The sequence below is a fragment of the Neodiprion lecontei genome, chromosome 1 (assembly GCF_021901455.1).
Source record: "Neodiprion lecontei isolate iyNeoLeco1 chromosome 1, iyNeoLeco1.1, whole genome shotgun sequence".
Taxonomy (NCBI): Eukaryota; Metazoa; Arthropoda; class Insecta; order Hymenoptera; family Diprionidae; genus Neodiprion; species Neodiprion lecontei.
Window position 1 is genome coordinate 1,579,484 of NC_060260.1, and position 17,130 is coordinate 1,596,613.

Consider the following 17,130-nt stretch of genomic DNA (forward strand, 5'->3'; position numbering starts at 1 on the left):
GTTTTCACTCTGCAACCTGCACCTGAGACCATCCATATACTACACAAGTGTTTTATACACGTTACGCGCTACTACTCATCGCCTCTTCTTAAACTTCCTCCTTTACCCCTTCACACCTAATTACTTTGATCTCATTCGTTGTTAGTTGTCGAATTTTTCAACTTTGCAATCGACAGTTATTACACGATTTGTACGTAACGTTAACGGCCAGTATATTACATCTTACACGTATTTCTTACATTACCGCATCCGGAAGGCAATCATATCTCCGATCGCCGCTGAACTGTGGGAAGAAAGTATTAGCGGCAGCTTTTGTCGTCAAACTTGTCTCACATATAGTTGAATATGTTACTTCCAACGGAAGAGTAAATACCTGGGAACCGGTTATTCATTGGTATACACAGTTTGCAATTAATAATTGAGTCCGTCGCGAATATCGCAGTGAAACTTTGCGCCGGTATTCCATCGTACACGCGTGTATGTATTTTATAATAGATTGCACACATGTTCCGAGCGTCGTTCTACTATCGTCTGCCTTTGGTTATAACTGCCATTTCATGTATGTTTTATTTATTATTTATTTATTCATGTATGCAGATGCCCTTGCAGTATTGTCGCTAATTGTTCGCTGTATGTAACGAAGTTCAATCGATCACGGAACACGACGATATACTCGTCGAATTGAAGAAACTAATTTGCCGACAGTATAATTTATATGGTATCTGTACACGTTAATCTAACTGTGGTAAACGCGTCGATTACACCGGTCAACACGAATTTTGAGTCTGGATTCTAGACGTCAAAGTACGATTTCTTTTGTACGTAACTAATGAATGAAAAAAACAGATTTATCGGACAACGTCTGTTTTTGTAGAAACTTGTACGATATTTCGGATTTTAAGAATAATTGCCCATTTTATCAAACATTTATTGTAAGTAAACGTGTTGCAAGTAAACGTATCTTCAAGCACGAGTTTTCGCAACTATCACATACGTACGATATAAAATATTGTAGTATCTTAGGGGATTTTAATTAACGGAACATCGTCTCGTTCTATTTTGACAACGGGGTAAAATTCAACTTATCGGAGCATTATCGTTTCTCGCACGTATCGTGTTACTATAGTATGTATAGCATTCTCGACGAGCAGCTATAAGTCAACTCTCCGAGTCCACCTATCGTGAATAATCGAAGAAGACAAACCGCCTCCATAATTCACCCATGCCGTACAGTTCCAGCCAGAAGGCATAACGTATACCTACGGCTGTGAGGATTCCACGCGACGGATACATTCAAGAATGACCTTTGTTACGTATAAGCAAGTAGAATTTCACTCGCGAACGATCCTCACATTATACGTACTTGTATCCAACCCTTTCGTTGTGTTAGATTTGACGTTTGCAATCGTGACGAGCCCCTTACAATTTCATAGAAAGACGTGTGTATGAGTTTGGTCCGTTCACTTTATCCGTGGCAAAATTTAATACCACGATTAAATATGAACGCCACTATTCGAAAACAGGTAATTTTTTTCAATAAAAAAAAAAAAATATGTCCCGATGGCAATTGTAGCACACTTTTTTTACAACTTGAAGTACTCGACTCGCGGAGAGAGAAGAATCATTCGAGACCTAGAAAACTATGGAAGACTATTAACAAGATAGCGATAAAGGAGGTTCTAGCCGGACGTTAAATGGACGAAAACACCGTTCCGTTTCGCGTGTAGATGTAGAGCGAATAGACGTAATACTTTAGTAATTCATCGATTGCGCATGAATGGATATTGACACCGTTTTACGAGTTGCGTTAAATGCAGTCGTCGGGCGATTGACGAGTTTATAATGTACGTGTCCAACGTACCGGGTAGTACGTCGCAGGCGTTGGTGCAGGTTGTAGGTAACAGTAACGTAGCCAGCTGCTCGTTCCCGGGTCGATATAACCCCTCTCCGTCCCCCTCTTTCTTCTTCACCCTTACCACATCATCGTTTCTCCCTGTCCAAACTCTCCAAGAAGCGAAGGAGGAAGAAGAAGGAAAAGGAGAGAGTAATCGAAGGTGGGCGTGTATAAACGCTGACGACCAAGTGGTACGTACGTACGTTTGCACGCACACAGAGACAGAGAGACAGGTGTATAATTAGGGGTCCGTACACCCACCTCGGGTAAATTGTACGTACATCATCTCGGGAAGGGCGACACGCGGACACGCGCACACGGCGAAGCATCCGAGACGCCCCCGCGTTCCCTCCTTTGGATTTTTATACCCAGTAACTCAGTCACGCAGTTTCGATACGCCCCCGCGGCTTTCCTTCTCCCTTGTCGTGTGACGTCATCGGTAGCCGGGTGTTGCGTCGATTGAGCGGCGCGCCGTGCAGGCGGCTCTTTGCGTGCGTTGATCCATCTCTCCTCTCCTCTCGTCTCCTCTCCTCTCCTCTCCTCTCCTCTCTTCTCCTCTCCTCTCCTCTCCTCTCCTCTCCTCTCCTCTCCTCTCCTCTCCTCCCCTCGCTTCCACTCGGCACGAGCTGAATCCGCTCCATTCTACTTTCGCGTCTCGCCCAGAGGTCGCCGCGCTTACCGCTTCGGGCACGTTCGAGGAGGTTCGCAGCTGTTCTCGACTCCGCGGTGATACGGTAGTCGGTTACCAGTTGCCTCTGCGTATACCTCTTATACACCCGACACCTTTCACTCGATCCTGCCGCTGCCTCTGCCAATACTCCGCTGCATCGTAGTTTGACGTTTACCGCTGCACTTTGTCTCACTCTCTGGCAGTCGGTCGTCGGTCAGTCAGTCAGTCAGTCAGTGAGTCAATCGACGTTTGACTTGTTGTCGCGAACGACGCAGACGTCAGTCAGCTCTCTCTCTGATATACATATACGTATACACGTATATGTATACGTGTACGGTGAACAGATGCAGGTGATATCGTTTTTTCTAAATTATCGTTCACCGATGTGCGAATCGTGCAGTTATCGTCCCGCGCAAGTGTTACTTGTATACCGCAACTGCATATCACGTGTTGCGTCGATTCAATTTTGTGCGTTGTAAATTTATATCCCCCCCCCCCCCCCCCCCCCCGGGACGTTTGCATCAACACGTTACATACAACGAGTTGAGAAAAGGTTTCCGTGATACGGAGGAATTTACAAGTTACGATATATAGGTACTGTGTTATAATACGTATGTAATGTATTTAAAAATTGTTTTGCGACGCGTGGTTGAAACTTTTGCAATATAAACTTTTTATTTATTTTTTCCTCTTGTTATTCGTTTTCTTCGTACAACGGGGGTGAACGCTTCAAGTGAAAGTTATTTACGTTTTTGCACGTAGTTGGGTACATTCATTACGTATATCTATATTACCTACAGATTGCGCAAACAAGTGGTACGGATTGTACTTGCGGATCGAACAGAGAAGCCTGTGCAGACTCTCGTGATCTCGACGTGTTTTTAAAATCGCGTAAAACTTGCACCTTGCATTACGGGTGACTCTTCTCTTCGTCATATCGCGATGTCACGTTATCCCGTACGCTACGTTCGTACTGTTTTGTGTTACAAATTCAGCGGCCTGCATACGGATTCGACCTTACCCCCGAAAGTTTGAACGACCGTTGATCGTTATATCGGTGTATAACCCGTTGAGTAATGTTGTAAAAAACTTTCCATGCAAAACTTGTTTTTGATTTTGATGCCTTGATACGATATTCGGTGTGTTTGCGATCGTAGACTGTATCGAACATTTGCGAGAGATAAATAGTGACGAAATTTTTTTGTGCTCTGCCTGTTGCAGTGTGGCTCACTTTACATCGGCGAGGAACGCCAGAAGCGGGTAACCATGATGGAGTCCCTTTGCCAAGTTAACAACAACATCTACAACGGCAACGAGGGCAAGAGTAACAGCAACAGCAACAACAGGAACTTGACCACGAACAACGCGCCGGAGTGTCAAGACCCTCAGCAGCGACTCGCCGTCCTGAGTTTCGAGCAGGTTCGACGATTGAACGACGTGATGAACGAGGTTGTCGGCATACACGGGAGAGGAAATTTCCCGACTCTCGAGGTTCAGCTACGGGATCTGGTTACCGTTGTGCGCAGCAAACTCGAGGCCGATCCGAGCAACGGGGGCGCCGGAATGAGGGTTAGGGACATAAGGCTTAACGGCGGCGCGGCCTCCCACGTCCTGGCCACCGAGTCCCAGCCCTACAACGACCTGGACCTGATATTCGCCGTCGAGCTATCGAGCGGGAGGAATTACGACAAGGTCAAGGCCGCGGTGCTGAGCTCGCTGCTCGACCTTCTGCCGGAGGGTGTGAGCCGAAAACGCATAACTACGTGCAGCCTGAAGGAGGCCTACGTGAGCAAGATGGTGAAGGTGAACAACGACGGTGACAGGTGGTCGCTGATATCGCTGGGGAATTCCCGGGGTCACAGAAACGTCGAGTTGAAATTCGTCGACACCATGAGGCGGCAGTTCGAGTTCTCCGTAGACTCGTTTCAGATCGTGTTGGACTCGCTGCTGTTGTTCTACGAGTGCAGCGAACTGCCGATCGGGGAAAACTTTTATCCGACCGTCGTAGGCGAGTCGGTTTACGGTGATTTTCAGGAGGCCCTTTACCACCTTCACAAGAAACTCATATCGACGAGGCATCCGGAGGAGATAAGGGGCGGTGGTCTTCTAAAGTACTGCAACCTGCTTGTCAGACTGTACCGGGCCTCGCAGCCGGACTACATAAAGACCCTCGAGCGATACATGTGCTCGAGATTCTTCATAGACTTTCCGGACATTGCCCAGCAGAGGATGAAGCTCGAGAATTACCTTTGGAATCACTTCGTCGGACCTCAGGAAGAGGGTCTCAAGTACGAGTACCTTATGCTGCTTTACAACGTCGTCGAGGAGTCGACCGTATGTCTTATGGGACACGAACGGCGGCAGACGTTGGCGCTTATTAAAAATCTCGCGTGTCAGGTATTCTGCGAGGAGCAGCAACGGCTTATCAATCAGCATCAACCACCACCCCCACCCGGGCCGCCGGCCACCTTCGTTTACGCCGCGAACGGATATTACTACACCCCCGTTATACCGGCCTGCTACACCTGCTCCTGCAACTCCTGGATGGCGTGCTCCTCGTGATGCGACATCGCCGACGGAGGGCCTCGAAACGACGATCGGATCGCGTCGACGACTGCTTATTATCATTATTATTATACCGCCGACGCCGCTGCCTCGTCCACGCTGAAATTTCCAGTTGCAGCAGCAGCAGCAGCAACGACGACGACGACGACGACGACGACGACAGCAGCAAAAGCAACAGCAACGGCAACGGCAAGAACGTGTCAGATTTGTCATCGTCGTAATCATCCTTTGAAAAATCCAAACTTTCTTACACCCCTTGATAACGGTACGATTACAGTCGACGATTATACTGTACATCGTGCCGCCGCTGCGTTATTATATTTTCCAGCAACGTCGCTGGTTGTGCATCGACCCTCGTTATTATACCGTAAATATAGCAATCGCGTCGTCGTCAACGATATATAATAATCGTATTCTGTGCGGTGTATTTTTGTTCTTTTTTTTCATTTCGTTCCTTTCTTTATTCCTTTCTTTTTGTTTGTTTTGTAAACTTTTTCGTTCTCTACTTTTCACGGGTCATTCTCCTTTTCTCTTTTTCACCACCAACACCACCAACACCACCTCCTCTTGTTTGAAACACATTTACACATATGTTTGCATATACATGTGGTATGTTATCGTAAGGACAATATACGTGTTAAACTGAGACTATACATATATACATATTATAAACATTATATATATATATATATATATCGACGAATGAGAAGACGATGAGAAGAAGATGGTAAAGATAATCGTATAACGGTACAAATTTAACAGTGTGGACGACAAATCTATTGTTACAATTTTTTATTTTATTTAAAGAACAATAATAAAAGAAAAAAACGAAAACACTTGCTCCACCTTTATTTTTATCTTCTTCTTCTCACCTCTCTTTCGTTTGTAATCGAAATCTCTTTTCTCCCGTAGTCGCTTGATTCTCATATGTATATATATATATATATATATATATATGTACGATACGCGTAAATAGAGTCGAAAATTATAAATTATATAAATATATACGAGCATCGATCGATCACGCGATGAAAACGTGCAGGGAAACGGTTCAAGTTGCCAAAAAAATAATTAAAAACAAAAAAAAAACAAAAAAAAAAAGAACGTTGTATCACGTAAAATTGACAAATGAATTGAAACTGTCGTTGATTCGCGCGATATGTGATTTTTTTTTAATTTAACGTTTTGTAAGATGTTGAAAAGATTGATCAGGGCAGAGGAGGGGGGGTATCCGGGTTGAAAAGTGATCGTGAAATATATTAATGTAACGTAGGTACGGTAATACGGTATTATATTGTGTAATCACTCGTTGTTTGAACATAAGAGGCCAAACAAAAGGGAAAAAAAATTTCTGAAGGCACCGTTTGCGGCACATACATATGGTAAATTTAATAATGAAGAGAGAGGGATAGAGAGAGAGAAACAGAGAGTGAGAGGGAGAGTGAGTATGCAGGTACAGATAATAATTTTCCACGATCTTTTGACTTCGTTTTCATTTTAAATCCGAAAAAAATACATGAAATGAATGATTACACTTATGGATAAACATTTATATGTATATATAAATATATATATATATGTATATATATATATATATGTACATGTATATACACATAATATAAGGAAAGCATATAGTATACGTATATACGTTTGAAAAACATGGAGAATAAACGCGAACAAAGCAAACGTCAAAGAAGATTTAAAGAAAGAGAATTGAAAATTGAACGTAAAGGAGAAAAAAAAAAAAAAAACCTACGCAAACAATATTAATATGGATAACGATAACAAGTCACGAATGAATAATAAATCTAATAATATCCTAATATTAATATCGTTGAGAACTCTTTAAAAGACAGTGTGCTGTGCCTATAAAAACTGAACGTATATCATAAATAATTTCAGTGTTGTCAACCATATATCTATACACACATACATATATATTATATATGTATGTGTCTCTCTGTATGCATGTGTAATATGTGTATATATATATATATATATATGCATATGTGTATTATAGATATATGTATATAAGTAGGAGAATTACTAGTGCAGGTCCCTTAATATACGTATATATATATATTATACCTGTACAAATATATTACATTTTATGTATAACGATACGGAGTAAATTGTTTTTTTCTTTATTTCGAATTTTCTTTCACCACGCGTATTATATATGTATATTCATTACACACACAGACACAGAGGAGAGAGAGAGAGAGAGAGAGAGAGAGAGAGAGAGAGAGACAGACAGAGAAGACACACACGTTTGATGACTCACAGCTCGAAGACGTTGCACAGGCGCGATTAAAAAAAAGGGGGGGTAAAGGATATACGAAGATGACAAAATTGATATAATTTTCGAAGTCATTCCGATGAAACATGAGATAAGATAAGAGTACATAGTATAGGTAACGCGGAAATGTAAGTATAAATGAAAAAAAAAAAAATATTCTTTGCATAAAAAGATACGCGGTGATTGAGAGTGGTTTATTTATTTTTTATTTTTTTTTCCCCTCTTATGATCCGCGGTGAATTGAAAGTACATGTTGTATTACTATACGTTACATTACAAGAGAAAAATTAATACTATTATACGTATGAAGACTGTAGCGAAGTACACTTGATCGAATTAAAAAAGTTGGTAAGAAAAAACGTTGCAGGTAGATGTTCGGATGATTTGTTTGAAAGAGTGAAAAAATATAAGAGATGTTGCGTAATATAAAAGTACGGTATAAACTTTGGCCAAAAACTTTGGAAGGAAACAGTCGTGCAGTTTGAGATAATATAAGAATTATTGGTAAAATAATGGGAGGTGTATTATTGTTTTTTCTTTTTTCCGATTTCAGTAATTCAAATGATTCCTGAATGGGACGTAAAAACGATGTTGTTTACTTTGCAATATTGCATGGGGATGCAAATGATACACACACAAACACTTTCATACTTACACAAAATACGTATATAATATTAGATTATAATAATAATAATAATAATGATCGTCATGCTCGAGAGCTGGATAGAAAAAAAGAAATGCGGAGAATAAAAAAAAATCACAAAAAAGACTTGTAAAATGGCGAAGGGCGTAAAAAAAAAATCATACAAAAACCGAAGAAAAAGACGAAACAACTGAAAACAAATAAACAAATTTGAAAGAAAAAAAGTTGGAAAACAAAAAAAAAAAAAAAAAATTAAAAAAAAACTAAATAAAAACAGCAGCATCGAGATTGTTGTGTATATTAATGTGTGGCTGTGAACACATTTCATTTTAGATTTACATGCATACTCTACTACTGTACGGTGTATACCATGATACTGAACCTATAAGTTACATTATACGTATAACATACATACTTATATTATTATGATAATATTGTTGTAAGTTTGAACAGATGAAAAGTGATTTGATGAAGCGAAGTGAAATTTATCTAACAATAAAAGTAAGAAAGAAAGAAATAAATAAAAATAAATAAATATGATGAAAAAATTATATTGCTGAATAAATGAAATTTCCAAACGAAACAAAAAAAAAAAAGAAAGAGAGGGGGGTGGGGGGGAGATGATGACGATAATGATACGCATGCAGTATACATGTACCATACATATATACTATACGTATACGGGTATGTATAGATATAGATACGCTAATACGGTTGTGCAACCTTTAAACACATTCTCGACGGTTTATAAAACACGGAACCGACGCTGCAACACAACTCTTCCAGATGTTTGCGTATGTATGGTGCGTGCACGTACATAGAGGCGATGACGCACACCGGCAGGCAGCCTGAACTTCGTTCCGTTGCCCCGTTCAAACGAATCAACCATTCGTATTCGTGATTATTGTTATAATTATCACCGTCATGTTTTAACCATGTATGTATCTACTAACTTACTTAGTTACTCACTTGCTGTGTGTGCGGGAGAAAGAGAGAGACTGTAGCATGAAACCTGCATTTTACGTCACTGCGCTATTAAATACCGTACGTAGGCATGTATAATAAAGAGATACGAAGGGAATCTTTTAATCTCTCGACTGAATTTCTTTTTCTTATCTTTTCACAAATAATTTATGCAAAAACGGATACGAACGCACGGGATGACTGGAAAAAAAAATGCTGTTCCATTATTGCGATTGCGAGAAAAATTTGAATAGATACTACGAAAAAGTTGCGCGGAGACGGAAAGGTTTGTAAAGTCTCTTTGTTTTCTTTTTTTAATTTTTTTTTTTTTTTTTATTTCTCCTTCAATCCGCCTTTATACACAACAATCTTTACCGCTGTTCCGTTGCTGTTGCGTAACTTTCTTTTAATACATATCAGAACATACCGTAATTACGTTCAATTCACACACACACGCGCGCGCGCGCGCTCGATGTATCGTAAAAACTTGCAACACATGCAAATCTAGGAACACAGAGGCATGATTTCGTTATACGGAGCAGTAGCGATACACGTACGTCGTACTCCGCAGCGAAGCTGTGTCTCCGGGCTTACGATTAGAGCTGTTTAGTCGGGATTTGCTGCAGCGGGGATCTCGGCTCCTCGATATCGAGACTTACTCTGTGACCCCGTTCGTTAGTTGGTTCTATTCGGTTCGGTTAGGTTCTCGATTCGTTCGCTCGACAAAAACGACGACGACGACGCTCTTCCCTTCGGCCATGCACGAGCGAAAGTGAGACCTAGTAAAAATACTGGAAACTGGTTTCACAGGTATTATAACTAAGCCGATTCCCTCGATCGCCACATCCGTGTGTTTATATAAAGCTCGTTTATTCAGATTCAGCGCGGTACGGATAATTACACATACGTACATACAGACAGACGTACGAACGTACGTGTGTGTGTGTGTGTATATATATATATATGTATAAAATTCGAGGTGGATACGCGATAGGCATTTTCATCCCCCAACTTACATGAAATTCGAAAAATTAGTGATTTTTTTTTTGTTTTTATTTCTTCCTCTTCTACGAATCAACTTTCCCGATTCACTTTAACGCGATATCGACTGGCCGATCGAATTTTGAATCGTGTCTAAAAAACAGACGCGTTTCGAAGCCTTTCTTCCCTTCTTCTCCTTCTCCCCCCTCTAATACCCCGCGATTGCGACGCTGCGGTTTTCAGGCTGCTTGTTCTTTTGAGACTTGTTTGCGGATTTGAAAATAATACGAAGAATGTTGTAAACTGAAATAGTAATGAAACACGGTTTAATCAATGATATATGCATTAAGCGATAGTTCGTATCCATCCTGTTTATATTTATCCGTCTTTAATTAGGTGATACTACATATATATATATATATATATATATACGACTTCGGACGAGAAAATTACTTTAAAGTGATTAATTGTAAAATTATTATTAGTCTATACACATAGATGAACGTGTACGTATTTACGCGTTCCATGTGTAGCGGAGAAAAAAAGAAAAGCAAAAATAAAAAGTCAGCATGAACTTATCTAAACATCTATCTAATATATTTCGTTGGATTTTCTCTCTTCGTTTTATTCTATTTAAACTACATCGCGTCCAATTATCCTTACTATTATTATCCTCGTGAATTTTTGGTGTTTTTAAAAACAAATTTTTATTGTAAGCTATAAGTACTGACAGCCAAAAGAATCAAAAATTGAAAACAATACTAACAGAACTGTTGAAGTCGTTTTTTCCCTTTATCAAATTTACTTTGTTCTTTTTTTTTACACATAGCATCACTCTTAGACTGTATCAAGTAATTACGTGAATTTCTGTGTAACACACACAATCCTCGGTGTAATAAATAACCGCGCTACGTATACACGCGCAGTATTGAAATGTCGATGAAAAAAAAAAAAAAAAGAAAAAGAAAAAGGAACGAAAAGCTAACGAAGATTTTTTTTTGCCAAGCACGCGTTTCCGCAAATGCCTAAACACATATATCACGCGTGCGTGTGCGTTCTGGATAAATATAAATTATAACCATCGTCGTTAGATGTGTATATACATATATGTTATATTACAAAGACGCAACGCGCTCTAGCGCTTTATTATATGGTCTCAGGAATAATGACATGACTATTATTACCTTCCCGTATTACATATTATACACATATATGTATATGGATATATTATATTTTTATTCTCATATATTATACATGTATATATAAAGATACATAAATCGCGTGTAATTCGTTACATAATAGTGGTCATAATAATAATAATAATAATGATAATAACGTTAGCACAGTAATAATATTAAACTATTCTCAACACTGCAGCACGCAAAATGCGGAGGAGGTATAATATAAATATACCCTATTAGAAACGACCATGTTGGATGATTTTCTTTCTTTTATGTACGCTTCACTTCGTTTCTTTTTTTATTTTTTATTTTTACCGCAGCGCCGATCCGACGTGCATATTATATAAAATATAAATTAATCAACTGGGCAGAACATTAAAAAAGATCTGTAACAGTAATTGTGGTTCTCGCGTTACTTTTATCATTGCAAATTGCAACAGCACAACGTATTATAATTTTGTTCTTTTACAAGGTGCAGGTACGTACTTAAAACGATCGACGCTGGTTTTATTTTTCTTCCCTCGTTGCGCCTGTTTTCTTTTCTTTTTTTTTCTTTTAATTATTATTTTTAATCTCATTTTCTTTCCCTTTTTGTTTTTCATGTACATATTCTCGCCGCTGGATTCCTTGCCTCGATACCCTTCTATACTTTTAATCGACTAGCTTTTAATCCGTCGTACGCGTGTGTGTATGTACGTACACCTGCAACATGCACAGGTATACCTATATACCCATAAAGAATTACATTTAACTTGATAACTGAAATAAAGTGAAATATTGCGAAAATGCGATGTCAGCCGGTAAGTCGCGTCTTTGCATTCTGTGCCGTGCAGTATAACTACAGCGTCCGATTTAACATTGTACTTTGTTACGGTTAAGATTAATTATAGTAACGTTTAATGATAAATAATAAATGATGAATGATTATTATGATAACATTAATAATAATATTTTACTACAGGAAAAGCTACGCTAATGATTATCATATATATTATATGTGTTATAATGCCTAATGATTATATAATATAATATATAATACATGGTAATTGATAGTACAGCCGAAGAAAATATAGAAAAACGACTCGTGTCTAGTTTTACTGATCAAAATCGTGTAACCCCCCCACCCCCCTCTTTCTCCCGCCCGCCGTTTTGACTCTAACGCTCTAATCACTATATTTCCACATGTACGTATGTATTACATACCTATAACGATGTACGTAGTGATTGTGAAAATTACAGTCGGTAAATAATCATTGTACCCATGTGTGCGAAATAACGATCGTGCGGCTCACGATTCATTGACTGTGCGATAATTATGAGAGAAAGAGAATCAAAAAAAAAATAAAAAAAATAAAAAAAAAAACAGAAACGAGGAAGAAAAAAGAAACTTCAATACATAATTTGACAGAGGTACGCGGTCCAACTTATCAATGACTGCGATTTATGTAACTATCTGTCAGCTGGCAAAGACATCGGATATAATGCGCGATTTTTAATTTACGCGCTCTCAAAAATACGCGAGAGACGTCGCATGAAAAATATACGGAGAACAAACGCAAATAATCCATCATTATAAGGCATGTATTATGTTCGCGATTAAAGAGACTATAGTTGCTTATTATTTTATCACCCGTTATACTATCATATTAATGTTTCAGTATCATACGTTATACAAATACAGATATACGACGTACATATTTTCATATTTGTGCAATGAATACTTTTCTTTGTATATTTCTTCTCGCCGTTAATCAATTTCTCGACGATATCATTGTTACGCAATGTTATGATATTGTACACGTAACACTTGTTTTTAGCTGTAAAAGTTCACTGGCACATATAATTGTAAAACTATGCGATATGGATATTTAAATGCATCTCGTCGTAAATCCGCCTGCGGGTTCGCAGCGATTCAGATTATTCGTTTCAAATAAAAACTAAATCTAATGTTACTACGACAAATTCGAATAATATACAGACATACATTAATACAACTACAGTCACGGATGTATAATATTTACACGGTTCGTACGATGGCTGCACGCGTGCGTGCGACGTCAACTATAACGTTTTTTTCTTTCATATTTATAATAGTTTTTTTTTTTCGTACTTTTTTTTATTGTTTATTAATCAATCGACGTAACGCTTGGCGCAGCCGTATAAATTGTCACAAGTGAACACACCGGCTGAATGGACTGTTTTTCTCGCATTACGTAAATTTTCCGCATCAGTTTATGCCGCAGTATAATCATATTATCTGTTATACACTCGTGACATAATAATGACCGAAGTCGATGACGCGAAAACGGAGTCGAAAAAAAGCTGCAGACTCAAATTGTAAAATTTGTCGATTCCTTATCTTGCGCGTCTCGTCTACGTAAATAATTAAATACATGTATAATCGTACCGCAAGTATGTAAACTTGGTAATAATCATTTTATAGTAATATAGACCCGCAGCTGCGTAACCAAGGAAATTTGTACAATTAGGTGCAGTCTCTTTATCGTCGATTTATTGTACAATTACACGCCGATAATTGAATCGTAATAGCGATGATAGCGGTATTATTAATAACAATGTTGACATATATAGATGATCGATAAAATTTAACGTTACTCGTAATAATGTAACAACGTTAATAATAATTCATTACTCTTGCACGATAATAACAACACGTAATATACATGTAGTAATAACGATTTAACAATATTGAACAAACGAAAGTAGAAGCAGACGTAGCTGCGTCGTCTGTATCTTGAACAAAGTAAAAAAGTATAATGCGAATCTGAATAATTAATTAAGCGGGTGCCGGATCAAGACGAATGTTAATTTTTTTTAACCGTTTCTTCAATTTGTATTCAACTTCTCTTTGATTTATCGAGGCATAAAACGAACAAATAAACACTGTACAGAAATAAAAATTTATAGCGTTTAATTGTATTTATAAATTACCTTTAAACACTGTCCGACTTCCCGGTGGAAATAAATATCCTTAATCGTTTCGCTTTTCAACCTTTCCCGTTGAAAATAATTCATCAAGATTTTATATGTTGCAAACGTGTAACGCAAGCGTCGTGCGTACAGTGTACGAGAGTTTTTTTTATCTACTTGTTATTCGGTATTTAATTTATTTGTTCTCGTCGCGAAGAACGTGAAAAAAACACAGCATTGATCGCTGATTATTGATATAGACGTTCGAGCTGCAAGCTGTTTACACAAGCGTAGCTGTACACTTGTATAAAAGATACCTGTAATGCACACGAGCTGTGTAACTCAGGTTTTTCATATCGCGTACCGTTACTTTGAATAATATAAACGGACTCTTGCACGAGGCGACAGGTATGTACGTACCTGCAGATTGTTCAGATATGACACCTTTATGCGCTACGAATTATTCATGAATTACGATCGAATAACCTTTCTTCTTAGCTAATGGAAATTAGCCGTTGCATATGATATTTTAATTTCTCGCGGCTAATTGCTTTTCGCAATGCAACTCAAGCACGCAGCGAACCGACGCGCTTTTTTCCTCCGATTATCGGTATCCTTGCACAAATATGTATATTTATAAATATTAGGGTGGTCGTTAATAGGTTTGTTTTTGTATTTTTCAGGTTGAACGCTTTCAGGTTGATAAAAAAGAAATGCACTGAAAATTTTAACTCTCTGTATCAACTCTTGAGATACTCCGCCTTGTGATTGAAGTACCTCTTTTCAGGGGATTTTTTTTTATCAATTCGAAAGCGTCAAACCCCCCAGCGAACATAAAATTTGAAAAACAACCCTATCAAGGACCACCCTAATAAATATATATGTATATATATATATACACAGGATCATTTGTCGCTTGCAGCTTTTAGAGTCCTTGCGGGCCATCTGCCGTTTGTTCGTGGTCAGGGATCGTTGTTATGTTTTATGCAAATACCGTTATGGCACAAATACGTAACACGAGCGTCCAGCAGTCAATATGGTTACAAGTACAAGTGTTCGTAGGTAAATACAAACTCGCAACCTTCTTTGGCACGAATTTAAATAAAACGATTTCAAAAGAACAATCGGTGGAATATAATAGAAGCAGAGAGAGAGAGAGAGAGAGAGAGAGGCAAATAAAAAATGAAACATAGAGAACCCGAGCGAATCGCAGAGCCATTGCTGCAGCGACGAAGTTGCGCGATAGATTTCTTAGAAGTTGTGTTACAGCTCAACAGCTACGGGCGAAAGTTTAACTAGCGCTATAGTTATAACGCGAGCTCCTATTCTTTGTTCTCCGATCTTAGGAATTACTTACTCTCCGTACCGTGCACATGTGTTGCGATATCGTACCTTACATCCAGATGCATGTGCTTAAAGGTGTTTTACTCGAGATCGGCCAAGCGTCTTCCCCATTTCGTCTTTTTTCACGCTTTCGTTCTTGCTCGCACTTTAGACCTACAATTATACGTAGTTAACGAGGTACACGCCATGCCTGAATAAGAAAAACCCAAGAGGCTACCGATTGTCAGTTAATTCCCACGAGCCGGTACTCCATCCTCGTATACTCGTACTTGTACACCTGAATCCATCCGTATGTACACGTGTTTAAAAATAGAATGGAACTGAATATAATACGCGATACTTAGCCGAGAGTTTATTTGCCACAGGGTGTGAGATTGACGGAGTTACTTTCACGGAATACGCAACAAAGTCTTGAAATTTTACCGACTCTCGACACTGTACCGTAATCTCTTTTCCTTCTTTGTTGCAGATCTCCGTTAGGGGTTGTAAACTTTTAAGGGAAAACATTTTTCCAAGTCTTCAACGATCCACGTTGATCCACGTTGATCCACGTCGCAGTACGCGATATAAACGCAGGACGCACGATCGGGCCGCAGGTATTCATACGTTCGTTACACACGTACGTGTAACTTTTACTCCTATTAGGTAAGATTGAGATTATAAGTCGACGCGAGGCGCGAGGACGGCGCGGCATCTCGCGCGAAGAGATTCACATTCACTGGAATATAATCGCCTTATACTCCAGCAATGAAAAGTCCTTAAGCCTTACGTCGAGTAGATCGATTCTCTTGCGTTTCGCTGCACGGACTGAATGGCCGCGACGATCTTTGGCGGTAAACCCGAGCCGCGCTTCTTCTTCTTCTTCTTCTTCTTCTTCTTCTCGTTGTGCGTTTCTGCGATAGGGAAAACGATTATGGTGCAGTGATCCAGGATGTAGGCCTACGATGCCTACCCACTTGTTACAAGCCTTATAACGCGATAGCAAAGACACCGATGGCCAGACTCGGCACAAACTGCACGTTGTAAATTGATTCTTATGGGTTCGAAGCCCGGTGCACGCGTGGAAATTACCTCGCATTCGCCGATCGCTTATACGTGTGTGCATGAGATGCAGCGCCACGTCTGAAAATTTTGACGATACGAAAGTATGATTATATACCACATTTTTCTACACCGGAGAACGGAACATAGTGGTGATAATTGTAGAGATTTGGATGTTTTTGATCAGTTATGCGAGAAGTGAAAACGGATATTGGAAAATGTAAGAGTATCGAGAGAGAAATAGAGAGAGAGAGAGAGAGAGATGCAGACACGCGGGAATTAGAAGGGTGAATTACGGACGACGATATTAGCTCGTACCGCTTATCTCGCAGTTCGTTGCGTAGTCGGAAACGCCTCCAGTTCTCCACTGGCCCGTATCCGAAACGAATGACTTATACCACCAGGTACCCCGCAGCGCCGCGCGGTTATTGCAAATTCTTGCAAATAAAATTTCTAACGATCTGAAATTTAAGAGCCTCTATCTTTTCGCCCGATTAACGATCGTCCGTACGAATCAATTGGCACAGTGTGCGCGAGTTTCGTTTTCGCGCGGCTGATAAAAATAGTCACCGATCGGTGTTTTATGCAATCCGATCGGCGCGGATAACATCGCGCACA

General features: G+C 39.3%; 1 protein-coding gene across 7 annotated transcripts in view; it reads left to right on the forward strand.

Annotated features, from left to right (window-relative positions):
* The window catches only part of LOC107217106 (terminal nucleotidyltransferase 5C), a 74,505-nt gene that overhangs the window by 49,552 nt on the left and 7,823 nt on the right, over positions 1–17,130 (forward strand). For 2 of the 7 annotated variants that reach the window (XM_046746410.1, XM_015654480.2), the window contains exon 2: positions 3,786–6,230. The exons of 4 other annotated variants lie outside the window; for them this stretch is intronic. In XM_046746410.1, the coding sequence (XP_046602366.1) occupies positions 3,786–5,126 (1,341 nt within the window). In that variant the 3' untranslated portion in view covers positions 5,127–6,230. Of the gene's footprint in view, positions 1–2,643; positions 3,159–3,785; positions 6,231–17,130 lie in introns of those variants that run through there. One more of the 7 variants, XM_046746411.1, reaches the window with a different exon arrangement.